Genomic DNA, 12912 nt, shown 5'->3' on the forward strand with positions numbered 1-12912 from the left:
CTGCGCCCGGGGGGGGGGGGGTGGGCTCCTGGCAAGGAGGGGAGGGGGGGAAACCCCACGCCGGCTCCCCACGTCCCCGCAGGGTTTTGGGGCCACAGCCTCGCCTCGGTAGGGTCACTTTATTGCCATATTCATTTATTATTATTATTATTATTATTCCGCTGTTTTTTTTTTTTTTCTGTTTTTTCATTTTTTTTTGTCGAACTCGTGCAAAGTACTGGGGGGTTTTTGGGGGGGGGGGGGGAGGAGGGCGAGAAGAGAAGAGAGGCCCCTATCCCACAGCCGGACATGGGGGGGCTGCACGCGTACCCCATTCCCCCCCCCCCCAGTACAGGGAGCCGGGACGGGTCGGAGAGGGGAGGGGGGCAACTATCGGGGGGGGTTATGGGGGGGCTGACACGTCTCCTACCGACAACTTAAAAAAGAGAGAGAGAAAGAGAAAGGGGGCAGGGGGGAGCTGTAAAAGGTGCCCCGGGGCGGGGGGCGCTGCGGGGCGGCCCCCCCGGCTCCCACCCGGAGGCCTCATCCTGCGGGGCCCCAGCGGGGAGGGGGCCGGGGCCGGCCCCTGGCCGCGGCCGCTCGCGCCCCAAATCTTGGGGGGCCCGGCTGCGTGCGCCGGCAGCGGGGGGGGAGCCCAGCCTTACACGCCGCCCCCGAAGCTCTCCTCCTCCTCGGGCAGCGGGTCAGTGTCCCAGCACGTGATGTCGATCTCTGCGGGGACGGGGAGGGGGTCAGGGACCCCCGTTATGGGGCCATACACCCCCCACCACCACCCCGTAACTCGCCTCGTCCCCGCTCACCTGGGGGCTTGTTGTAGAAGACGGGCTGGGGGGCTTTGGCCGACAGCTCCTCGGGCTGCGGCGCCTCCTCCTCCTGGGACTGGCTGAAGTAGCCCTCGCTGGCCTGGGTGTGGGGGGGTGGTTATTGGGGATAAACACTGCCCCCACGGTCAGGACACCCCACCCCAAAACACAGACACGGTGCCAAGCCCCCCGTCGTGGTGCTCACCTGCTCGCCGCGGCCCGGCGTGCCGTCCTTGGGGGCCATCTCCCCGTTGGTGATGAGGGGGGGCTCGTGGCCCGGCCCGGCGTCCTGGTAGCCGAGCCCCGCCGGGTGGGGACCCCCCGCAATGGCCTCCTCTTCTTCCTCCTCCTCCTCCTCCTCCTCCTCCTCTTCTCCTTCCACCACCTCCTCCCTCTCCGCGTCGCAGAAGGTGGCGGGGGGCTCGGGCAGCTCGTCCAGGCTCAGCAGCGGCCCCTCGTCGGGGGCGGCCGGGGGGGGACCCTCGGGGGCGGGCGTGGGGGCGACGGGCAAGGGCCAGGCGGTGGCGGGGCCGTCGCTCTGCCACAGCTCGATGAGGGGCTCGGTGCTGCCCGGCGCCACCGCGGGCTGGGGCTCGGCCGCCGCGGGCAGCGGGGACGGGTCGGTGGGCTCCAAGGTCACCAGGTCCCCCAGGGCGTCAGGGGTTGCCCACGCCGGCCGGGGGTCGGGTTGGTCCCCCGGGGGCTCCGCGGTTTTGTCCTCGGGGCCCGGGAAGGGCCAGTGCTGCTCAGCCACCGCTGGCTCGGCCACCTGGGCGCTGCTGGGGCTTGGGGAGTCTGCAAGGGGACGGGGGGACAGCGGGTCAGAGGGGGCAGAAGTGTCCCTAAGAGGGGCTGGGGGCACCTGGGGACGGGGATGGGGTATTTGGGTTGGGGGACGGTGAGGGGCTGGCTGGGCAGAGAGGGGGTTGATGGAATGTGTCTTATAGGATTTATAGGACATGGTGTGGGGTGAGATGGTCACCTGGGGGTGCAGAGGGAACGGGTGGTGCCTGGTGGGGGCGAGGGGGGGTGGCTGGGAGGTACAGGGAGATGGGGAGGGGATGGGGAGGAGATGAAGAGACGCAGAAGGGAAAGCAGGGATGCAGCAGGGGTGTGAAGGAGCCAGCAGGGATGCAGCAGAGGGACAGCAGGGATGTAGGAGGGGTGCAGCAGAGATGGCCAGGGTGTACGGGGGGGCGAAATGGAGTGGGGACAGCGGGGATGGAGGCAGGGATGGGGATGCAGCAGGGATGGAGGTGAATGGGGAGGCAGCGGGGATGTTCTGCGGGATGCACCGGGTACGGTGGGGATGCACCAGGGGGATGCACCGGAGCTGGGAGGGGTGCACGGGGGACGCAGCAGGCACGTGATGGATGCAGCAGCGACGGCGGCGGGGAGCAGCGGACGCACGGGGGACGCACGGGGGACGCGGCGCAGACGGCGGGGACGTGGCCGAGCCGCAGGGGACCCAGGGGCAGCAGGGGATGCACTGGGTACACACACACACACACACACACACACACACACACACGGGGCTGTGGGGTCTGTGGGGCCGTGGGGCAGCCCGCCAGCCCCTCGCCCACCTTTGGGCGTTGCTGGCGTCTCTTCGGCCGAGCCGCGGGCGCCCTGCTGGCCCAGCGGCGTGGAGGCCGGGCTGGACTCGCAGGGGCTGCAGCCCGCTGCCGAAGCCTTTCGGTAGGCGTCCGACTGGCTGCCTGCGGACAAGGGGAGACACGGCTTGGGGTGGGGGGCACCCGGATAGGGAGGGGGACCCAGCGCCCCAAGGCCGCCCGCGCTCCTGCCCCACGCCAGCCCGGCCAGCGGGTGTCCGACGCACGCCGCCACCTACCTGCCGCCGCCTCGTCGCCCTCCTGCGGAGCAGCGGGGAGGCACCCATGGGTGCTGCGAGCCCCCCGAGCCCGCCCCGGGTGTCCCCACACAGCCGCAGCCCCCATCCCTGCCGCAGCACATGCTGGCCCTGCCCGCACGCCGCCCCGGCGCAGCCTCTCCTCGCCGCAGGCACCGCGCTGTGCCCGCTCTCCCCCCACGGCCAGGGGGCACAGCCCCACGTGGCCCCTCCGGCCCCACAGGCAGGGTCCTGAGCACGGCCTCGTCCATCCCTCGCTGCCCCACGGGCACTGCGTCACCTCCCCGGGCACGGCTCTGCCCTGTCCCCGTTTGTCCCCTGGGTACAGCCTGTCCCACGGGGCTGCCCTGGCCATACGGGGCGCACGGCCCCCTCGGGGTGCCCGCGGGTGGGTGCTGGCTCGGCCGTCGGTCCCACGGCTCCGTCCTCGTGCCCCAAGCCCGGTGCGTGGAGGGGTTGGGGAGGGGTGCGGGGCCCGGCCCCGGGGGGGACTGTGTGCCCGGGGGGCTCCCAGCTACCTACATGGGAAGAAAGAGGAGAGATTTGGGGTGCGGTGGCAGGAGATATAGGGGAAAGGGGTCCGCGGGGGGGAGGAGGAGGAGGAGGAGGAGGAAGGCGGCCCACTGTCAGCTGTCTTTATGAAAGGACAGTGCAGACGACCTGCCGAGAGAAAGAAAGACAGACAGACAGACGGACGGAGAGAGAGAGAGCAGAGAGATGGGTCAGTCCCTGCTCGGCGGGGCCGGGGCACCGGGGCACCGGGATGGAAAGGACGGGGAGGGGGGAGGCAGCACTGACAGCGGGGTGGAGGACGGCGGGACAGCAGGACAGCAGGACAGCAGGATGGCAGGACAGCAGGACGGCAGGACAGCAGGACGGCAGGACGGGAGGCAGCACCAAGTGGCCGGGTGGGGAGAGAGGCCAGGACACAGCCACAGGACACGGGGCCCTTCTGTTCGCTCAGGCCCCGCACGGCCCCACAGCACGGCCCCACAGCACAGCCCACAGCACGACCCCACAGTGCGCACATGGCTCCAAGGCACGGCCCCACGGCAAGAACACACAGCACAGCCCCACGGCACAGCCCCACGGCACAGCCCCACGGCACAGCCTAACCCACAGCACAGCCCCACAGCGTGGCACCACAGCCGGCGGCACCCACCCCAAGAACAGCCAGCCCCTGCCCTAAAGCCACAAGCGGAGCCCCAGGGCTGCACTCCACACCGCGGGGCAGCCCTGACCCCATGGGGCACCCCCTGCCAGCCACCCCCACCCCATGGCAAGCCCTCGGCAGGGCCAGCCCCACTGCCAGGGCCAGCTGGCAGCACCCAGACCCCAAAAAGAGGCGCCCTGCCCCGTTGTACGCACTCATCCTGGCACCGGGGACCCTGGGGCGGGTGCAGCACCACAGGGCACACGGGGTGCCCTAAATGCACTCAGCCGGGGGCACACCAGGTGCCCCATTGCTGCCCCCCTGCCCCAGCCCCACCGCTGCCCTTTGTAGCTCTCAGAGCTTCCTTCCCAAGCCACCGCCCGGTCCCCAAGCTGTCCCCACAGCCTGACCCCGCCGCCACCCCGTGTGCCAGCAGACGGGTGGGCAGAGGGCACCCAGCAGCGAGCAGGATGAGGGATGAGCCCCCCCCCTCGTTGCAGCACCCCCCTGGAGGCGCAAGAAGACGCGAGGCCACCTGAGGAGCTGTGGCGGTGCTGAGCAGGGTGACCGCAGCCATACCCCCAGAACCCAAACCCACAGCCAAAGGGACAGCAGAGGGGACGCCCCATCCCTCTGCGACACGGCGAGCTGCGGGCGCCCCGGTGGCACCGCACTCGCCTGCTCCATGCCCCGCCCCCCCCCGTGTCCCCCCCAGCCCCTCACCTGTCCTGTGGCTGCCCGGTGAGATGGCGTCGCTGCTGCCCGATGCCACCCGCTCCTGCTGCTTGAAGAAGTCCCGGGGGTTGTCGGGTCGCTGGGCGATGATGGCAGCGGCCTCCTGCGGGGAGGGGGCAGGCTGAGACCCGCGTCCCATATGGGGGGGGCACCCCCGGCCGGGCAGATTTGCCCTGCTCCAGGTCCCATCCAGCTTGGGGAGCGGAGACGGGCGCCGGGCAGGGCGCTGCTGCGCTCACCTCCACCTCCGACTCCGATTTCCGCAGCTGCTGCCTGTCGTCCTCCTCTTGCTGCTCCCCCTGCGACAAAACGCCACCGTCACCGCCACCTCCGGCACCTCTACCCCCGGCACCGCCACCCCCAGAGTCCCCATCCCTGTCCCCACAGAGGCACTCACGAAGATGGACTGCTCCTTCAGGCGCTGCCGGGCCTCCTCCGCCTCCATGCTCTGCTGCTTCCTCCTGCCAAGGGGCACGGGAGCGGGGCTGAGCGCTGCCAACACCACCCATCCCCATTCCCATCGGGGCCCAACGCCCACACGGCCACCCCAAATCCACCCCCCCGTGCCTGTGCTCCTCGATCTGCTCCTCGCGCTCCCGGTAGCGCCGCTCCCGTTCCTCCTGCTCCAGCCTCTCCTGCTCCATGCGCTCCTGCTCGAACCGCAGCCGCGCGTCCAGCGCCTTTTTCCGCTCCTCTTCCTTGCGCAATTCCTCCTCTTTCTGCGGGGACGGGGTCGGGATGGGGCCGTCAGCCTGGCCCGGGGGACATCCCGTACCCAGCACCCACCGCCGCTGCCCCGACCTTGGCCTGTTCCCAGAACTGCTCCCGGTTGAGCCGCTTCATCTCCACGGTGGCGTCGGTTTTCTGGTAGCTCGTGCCCTGGGACGGAGCAGAGTCAGGGGGGGTGGCTGGGACCAGCGAGGGGAATACGAGTAAGCGGCACGGGGGGGGGGGGGCAGACAGAGCCTGGCCTCGCCAGCGGGGCGATGCCACCACCCAGGGGACATTACCACGGGCTCGGCGTTCTCGTCCTCCCGCAGCCGCAGGCGGTGCAGCACGGGGCTGGAGACGCGGGCCAGCCCGTTGGAGAGCCGCTGCCCGATGGCCCCCGGGTCGATGTCCTCCACGCTGCTGGCGTTGACGATCACGTCCACGCCCTGGGGGCGAGACCCGTCAGAAACACCCCCCCGGCCGTCACCCCAGGCTCCCCGGCGCGAGGTGTCACCACCGCCCCCGTCCCCGTTGTCACCCACCTGGAAGAACTCGGCGATCTTGGCCACGTGGCTGGCACAGGCGCACTTGCGGGCGTCGGGCACATCCTCGCCCACCTGGGGTGGCCAGAGGGGAGCTGAGATTGGGACAGAGCCAGGGGGGATCCCACGTGCCCCCCACCCCACTGACATTCACAGGGCACCCGCACCCCTTCCCCTGTATCACCTGCGCTGTTATAGGATCCCCGGTGAGGGGGTGCCCGCACGCTCCCCCTACTCACCCAGTTGACGAGGACATATTTGGGGAGCACGGCCTGGGGGTCCTTGACGCTGCAGAAGCCGTACATCACCTTCTGGATCTCAAAGTGGCCGGAGAGCTCCAGCAGACCCCCTCCTGGCAGGGCACACGGCACCCTCAGCTCACATCCACCCGGCACCGGGACCCCCCGGTCAGGATGGGTGCTGGGGAGAGCGGAGCCGGGCGCGGGGGACGAGGACGAGGACCTTACCTCCCGACGCTGCCAGCTTCAGGTCATCGGAGCCATCCTCGTACGTGTAGAGGGCCCTGGGGAGGCAGAGGGGTGAAAAATGGCCCCACAGAGCCAGGGGGAGCAGGGGGCAGGATCCTCACCTCCCCTTCCTGCTGCTGGTAACGCTGAGAGCGGGGCAGGGACAGGTCCCGGGGACAGTCCCTGAGGTGTCCCCAGGGTGCCCCAAGCCCCCATTGCCCATCAGCACCATGAAGGGCCCGGCTGCCCCATAGGCACGGGGCACACGGGGCACTGCAGAGCAGGGGCTGGGCACTGCCCCTGCCCCCAGGATTTAGGGCAGGGCCCTTTTCCCCCCTTACATCCATGGGGTGAGGTCCCGAGGATGGGGACAGAGGGGGCACGGGGCCCAGCCGGGTGCCGCCACCCATCCCGCAGCACCCCCAGCTCCCCGCACAACCCCTCCCCGACCCCCAGCCCTATGGGGACGGCCGGCTTTGGGGCCAGCCCCGCGCCCTGACGGGGAACTCGGGGCCGCTCACGTTCCCGGCTGCGTGAGCCGCCGGCCCGCCAGGCTCCAGGCCGGGGGAGGACGCCGGAGCTCCAGCAGCAGCAGCAGCAAATCAATGTGCCGCCGGGGTGTGATGGGGCCGTCATGGAGACCGTTCCTTGGAAACCGTTCACCGAGGCTGGGAAAACCCCCTCGTGCCCCCGCCGAGCCCCACAGAGCCCCCCCACGGGGCTCCGCAGCCCCTCCGCCAGCCCTCGCGCCCTCCCCCCCGGCGCAGGCAGCGGGCTATGGGGTGGGGAATGGGGGGGAAGGAGGACGCGTGCGGGATGGGTCCGGGGCGGGTGGGCGAGGGATGGAGGTTGCCATGCAACCAGCATCCTCCGTCGCCACGGCAACCCCCCCCCATCCCAGCTGGGATGCAGCTCGCCCCGATGACGAGGTGATTAGCGGAGGGGAGCGGGGGAGGCAGGCAGGCAGCGGGGGCCTGGCGGGCGCCCAAACCCGCCACCGTCACGCGCTGCTCCCGGGGAGCCCGTGCTGGACCCTACCCCTCTACCCGCGTCCCCTCGGTCCCCATCCCAAATCCATTCCCCCCCCCCCCGACAAAGGCAGGAGGGCGGCTGTGCCGATCGGCATGGCGGCACCCAGGCGGTGCTCGCCCGGTGCCAAAATCCCTGCGGTGCTGGGAAAGGGCAAATTCATCGGGGCTGGCGGCTTCCAGGAAGGGGAGGGGATGGGGATGGGATGGGGATGGAGATGGGATGGGGTGGGGATGGGAATGGGGATGGGATGGGGAGCAGGCAGCCCCCCACGAGCAGAGCCAACCCCGCACCGGAGCCACCCGACTCCATCCTGGCCCCTTCCAGCCGAGAAAGGAAGGGAATTTAGGGCCATGCCTAACAAAAGAGGGGAAAACAGGCCTCCCTCCTCACCCCCCAAGCCCCGTTGTCCCCGGTCTCCCCCAGCCCCGCTCCCGCAGCAGAGCCACAGATAATTGCACCAACAGGATTGCCTTTAATCCTCCCGGCCAAATCCCGCTAATCGGGCTGGGGGCAGCCGAGCGGCCGCGCGGCGCGGTCCGCAGTGCCTCTGCGCCGGGGAAAGGCAACAAAAACAGCCCCGGCCCCGCTTCTTCCCCTGGGATTGGGGTGGGAGATGCAGTTTTGGGGGTGCTGCAGTTCCCGGGGGGGGCTCGGGGTTGCGGGCAGGAGCTGGGTGCTCTGGGAACGGGATGCAAAAGGAGGGCACAAGTAGGGCGCAGCCAAGGTGTCGCCGCTGGGGCAGCCGTGTGGGTGCTGGGGCACCCAGTGCCCGCCCCCCCCAGCCCCAGGACCCCCCCACGCAGGGTGATGCCCAAGCTGGGTGCTGCTGCCAGCACCCAAGGGTGCTCGTGGGGCAGCTGGGGCTTAGCAGGGCCCTGCCACCCTGGGTATCACCCCCAAAAAGCCCCCGTCCTCGCTCTGGGATGGACAATCTGAGCGATCCCAGCCCCGTGGGGGCCAGCAGCAGCTCTGGGAACCCAAAAACATCACCACGAACCCAGGCAGCGGGGACCAACCCCACAAGGATGGTTCGGGCTGCAGCGGGCAGCCCTGACCCCATCCAGGGGCTGCAATCCCCCCGCCAGGTCCCCGCAGCTTCCCCAGCCCCTTCCCAGGGCTCTTGGATCCCCCCTGGGTGCAAGGGGGCAGGCAGGGAGGGGGTGATCGTGGCCGGGGGACCCCATCGCTGCTGGAGGGGGGGGGAAGAGGAGCCCGCTGCCCTCCCGCAGCACCCATCACCCGCCGGTGCAGCACCCATGGGTGCCGGCACCCGGTGTCCCCGTGGCCGCCTGCCCCCCGTGCCGTGTCCGGAGGGGGTGGGGGGCGCCCCGTCCCGCCTGCCCCAGCCCGGGCACATGTGTTTCCAATGTGGCTGCGAGCTCCAGGGAGTCGGCGTGCTCAGAAAGCAGCACCAAATTCCTTTCCTATCGAGTAATGGGCCCCAGCAGCCTCCGCGAGGCCGGGCAGGGGGAGGGGAGGCTCGGACCCTCCAGGACTGGGCTCGGGGGCAGGCTTGGGGGTGGGAGGGGAAGGGAGGGGGGGGGGGAAATCCCAGACTAAACATCCCGAGGCCACGGGGATCCCGGCATTCCCCAGAGCCAGCGCTGCCGCCGCCGCACCGTGCACTCGGGTGCAGTGTCCTCGCAGCCCCGGCTCACCCCGCTTGGTGCCACCGTCGGGGAACGGTCCCCACAGTCCCCAAACAACGTGTGTGTGTCCCCCCCGGCACCGCTCCCCACCCCACACCCAGGGTGGGCACCAGCACAGGGCCCTGCAGCGGGGATGCTGCTGGCACCGGGCGCCGCGGGTGACCGCGGGCTGGGGAGGGACGGGGCAAAGCTCAGCCTCGAGGACAGAGGCCGTGGGGGCTCGGTGATGGAAGGGGGGGGCCCAGGCTCCTCCGCTCGCCTTTCCCGGGAGCCGTTTCTGCTGCTCTCAGCAGCTTTGGCAGGGAGGGATCCTTTGCGGCGGATGCCGGGAAGCGGGATGCACCCGGGGCTGACAGCTGCCTCCTGGCTGGTGCCACGCACCGCATTCGGCCACCAGCGGGGCCACGGGGACCCCGGGGCTGGTGGGGAGGGGGCTGCGCCCGTGCCCACCACAACCCAGGGGGCAGCCGGCCTGGGAGCAGCGCACAGCACCCCGCTGAGCCCCTGGGTGCCTGCAGCACCCACTGAGGGGACAACGAGGGGGTCCCAGGGGTCAGCCCCGGTGCTGGGGGCTGGAGGCAGCGGGGCTGCGGTGGGAGATGCCCCCCGACGGCTCTGGGATCAGGGCTGCAGTGGGTTTGGGGGCTGCAGTGGGGCCTGGAGCTGCCGGGCCTGCGGCATGGGGTTCCCAGAGCATTTGGGGTGCAGCCGAGCACCCCAGGGTGCCCCCAGCCCCAGCCCCGGCTCGCTGCAGCACGGCCCCGGGGTGACCCAGCACGGCCCTCCCGGGGACCCGGCACCCATGGGCACCCCGGGGGCTGCGGGGAGCGGGACCAGCAAAACCGGGGGGGTCCCCAGCTCCCTCCCGACCACAGGCCTGGCTCCACCGGGGCCGGGCGGGGGGCGTCCCGTCCCACCCCACCCCATCCCAGCACCGGGCTCGCAGACAATAGCGAGGATCCGCCGCATCCCGGTACCGGGCCCGGCAGCGGGGGGACCCCCGGGCCTGTCCCCACGCACGGTACCGGCGGGGAAAGGAAGGACGGGGAGATGGAGGGGGGGGTGAAACGGACCGGGGAGCAGGTGGGGGGGCCCGTCCGTGCCCCCACGTGCCGGCGGGGCGCAGACAAAGCGGGGCCGCGCCCGGCGCGCTGCGGGCACCGGGCAGGTGCGGGCACCGGGGGGGCGGCGGGGCCGGGCACACCCCCTCCGCCGCCCCGCCGGCCCCGCCCGCCTTTGTGTGCCGGGGCTGCCGGCCCCTCCCGGTCCCCTCCCGGTCCCCTCCCGGTTCCCTCCCGGCGGCTGCAGGTGGCGGGGGGCGACGGGGGCGCGGCCCCGGTGGCGGCGGGGACGCGCGCTCGGTGCCACCGGGCGGCTCCGTGCGCACAAAGGGGGGCCCCGGCGGCGATGGGGGAAAAAGGGGGAAGGGGGAAAGGGGGGTGGGGGACACACACACACACACACACACACACAAAGGGGAGGCGGCGGCGGCGGGGGCGCGCTCACCAGTCGGTGGGGCTGTCCTCGCCGATCACGTCCTGGTAGGAGGCGAGCAGCTCCAGGCGGTGCGCCGCGAAGCCGACGCCAGCCATGGCGGGGCCGGGATGCTGCCGGGGGACCGGAGGGACCGGCCGCCTGCCCGCCTCCGAGACACTGCCGCAGCGGCCGGGCGGAGGGGCGAGCGGCGGGGAGGCTCCGCCCGCCGCCGCGCCCGGTCCTAGCGCCGCGAACGGCGGCCCCCAACCCCCCCCCCCCACCCCCCCCCTCCTCAATCCATGCCCCCCCCCCCTCCCCCCTTCCCCTTCTCCCGCCCCCGCCCCGGCCCCCGCCGCGCCCCCGGGGCGCGCCCTCCCCCCCCCCCCTCCCCGGCTCCGTGTCCTCATCCTCCTCTCGCCCCCCCCCCCCGTACCCCGGGGGCACCCCACCGGGTGTCGCCCCCGGGGTGAGCCCGAGCACGGCTCGCCCTGGGCACCCCCTGTGTCCCCCCCCCCCCCCCGGGTGCTGCTCCTACCGGGGACCCCTCATCCCCGGGATGCCTGCGCCCCGACGGGACCCCCCCCGCCATCAGCGCCCCTCCATCCCAGACCCCCCACGCCCCCCCCGTTTTGCCCTCCGAGCCCCCCCCCAAGCTGTGCCCTCAACCTTTGTGGGGTCCCCCGTGCCGCGGGGTCCCCTTTGGTGCCAGCCTGCCCCTCCGTCCCTGCCCGTCCCAAATGTGTGGCTCTGACCCCAAACCGCCCCAGCCCCCCACGGCCCCGTCTCCACCGGGTTTTGCCCCTCGTGAGGACCCCCCCAGAGCTGCCCCCAGCAGACCCTAAGCAGGACCCTGTGGGGCCAGAGGGTGCCCAACACCAGCTCCATCTGCTCCCAGCCAGGTGGGCAGCCCCACACCAGGAACACCGGGGTCACCCTGCCCCTGTCCCCGCACCCCAGGCACAAAAGGGGCCAGCAGCCGTGTCAAAGGGACACCCACCCCAGGGTGACAAAGCCAGGGGGGGCGATCCTCACAGCTCGGGGCACCGTGCCCTTGAGAGCCACCCAGCTCCAAGCCCCCCGAGCGCAGCGGGACGAGGACGGGGTGGCTGCCCCCTGCCCACGCCCTCCTCGCAGCGGCGTTTCCGAGCCAGGCCGAAGCCGGAGCCGCCCTTGGAGGCTCGAAGAGGGCTCGGGAGCAGCTGTCGAGCAGCTGCCGGTGCCGGTGCGGGGGCCGGGGGTTGCGGCAGGCGCCCCACGAGCGGCCCAGCTGCTTTTGGGGGTGGCGGCGCTGGGAGCCCGCGCTGGGACCCACGGAGCCCAGCGCCGCGAGGCTTTGTTCTCGGAGCAGCGCGGCTGCAGCCCCTCCCCAGGCTCCACCTCCGCAGCCCACCCGAGACCCTCCTTCCGAGACCCTCCTTCCCAGACCCTCCTTCTGAAACCCTCCTTCCGCCGCCTGAGCTCCTCGCACGGTGCTTGGAGCCGCTCTCGGCGCAGCACGGTGGCTCTTTGGCTCCTGGAGGCCATCAGTAGGGACCAGAGGCAACAGGGCACCAACGGGGCACCAACAGGGCACCAAGCGGTGAAAGCAGCAGAGCCCCCGCTGCGTGCAGGCCACCAGCACACGGAGAGGTTTCGCTCTGACCTCTGCCACCCCGTCCCCGTCAGCCCAGAGCAGGCTGGGGCTGCCCTCGCCCCGCTCCGAGGTTTTGCCCTGCGGCTCGGCCGGCACAACCCGTTCCCAGGACGTGCCACCCCAGCGGCTGGGGCCCCGTCACGCGCGGCTGCCTGCCCCTTCCCCGCCGTCTGCTCGGTTTCGTGTTCCCCGCCGCGGCTGTGCCACCTTCTCCCCACTTCCCCTGACCTTGGCTTCGCAGCCAGGATTTGTGCGCAGGGTTCACACCACATCCGTGCTTTTTCGGTCCCTGCCAGGCTGGCTGTCCTGCCCCTTCTCACCCACCCAGCTCAGCGGTGTCACCGTCCCCGTTCGTTTCACACCACCCACGTTCGCCCCCAGCCTGGGACAGGACCCGGCTCCGAGCTCCCAGTAAGCCCCAGTTATTCCACCTCCTCCCTGCCGCTCTCTGATGGGGTTTGCACCTCTCCGGGGACCGGGGGCCCCGCACCTCGGCCTGGCTCTGGGTGGGGTTCGCTTCCCGCAGCCAGATCCTGCCCCCGGCAGAAGGTTCCAGCAGATTAGCGAGACACTTTTCCTTACGATTGCTCATCATGTTAAGAGCTGCAATTATTAATGACCGCTACGGCTGCCAGAGCGGAGCAGTGGGAGCAGCTCCTCCCCACACCCACTGCCCCCGTGCCTGTTCCAGCCGGCGGTGCCGGCGCTGCCTCGCTCGCGCCCGTCCTCGGGGACGGCAGCTGCACTCAACGCGTGGCCGCGTGGCGCTGAAGCACGCCCAGCACCACCACGCTCCTGCCAGTGACTCCTCGGCCCCTGCACGGCCTCAGGGACACAGCAGCAG

General features: G+C 71.5%; 1 protein-coding gene across 3 annotated transcripts; it reads right to left on the reverse strand.

Moving 5' to 3' along the window:
• Positions 1-338: 338 nt before the first annotated feature.
• Positions 339-10666, reverse strand: DBN1 (drebrin 1). 3 transcript variants are annotated; one of them, XM_082771774.1, is made up of 15 exons: positions 10466-10666; positions 6279-6334; positions 6051-6163; positions 5812-5886; positions 5569-5715; positions 5360-5437; positions 5126-5277; positions 4956-5019; positions 4798-4857; positions 4547-4661; positions 3189-3330; positions 2387-2514; positions 1009-1598; positions 801-903; positions 339-711 (listed from the first exon to the last, which is right to left on the reverse strand). In XM_082771774.1, exons 1-15 carry the CDS (start codon positions 10549-10551, stop codon positions 641-643), a joined length of 1980 nt encoding a protein of 659 aa, XP_082627900.1. In that variant the 5' UTR covers positions 10552-10666; the 3' UTR covers positions 339-640. The 3 variants fall into 3 exon arrangements, with proteins under 3 accessions (XP_082627900.1, XP_082627899.1, XP_082627898.1); XM_082771772.1 differs by lacking the exon at positions 3189-3330 and having other exon boundaries at positions 346-711; positions 2387-2518; XM_082771773.1 differs by lacking the exons at positions 2387-2514; positions 3189-3330 and having other exon boundaries at positions 340-711.
• Between the last annotated feature and the right edge of the window lie 2246 nt (positions 10667-12912).

The sequence above is a fragment of the Aythya marila genome (genome assembly GCF_965140915.1).
Source record: "Aythya marila genome assembly, chromosome: 14".
Lineage (NCBI taxonomy): Eukaryota > Metazoa > Chordata > Aves > Anseriformes > Anatidae > Aythya > Aythya marila.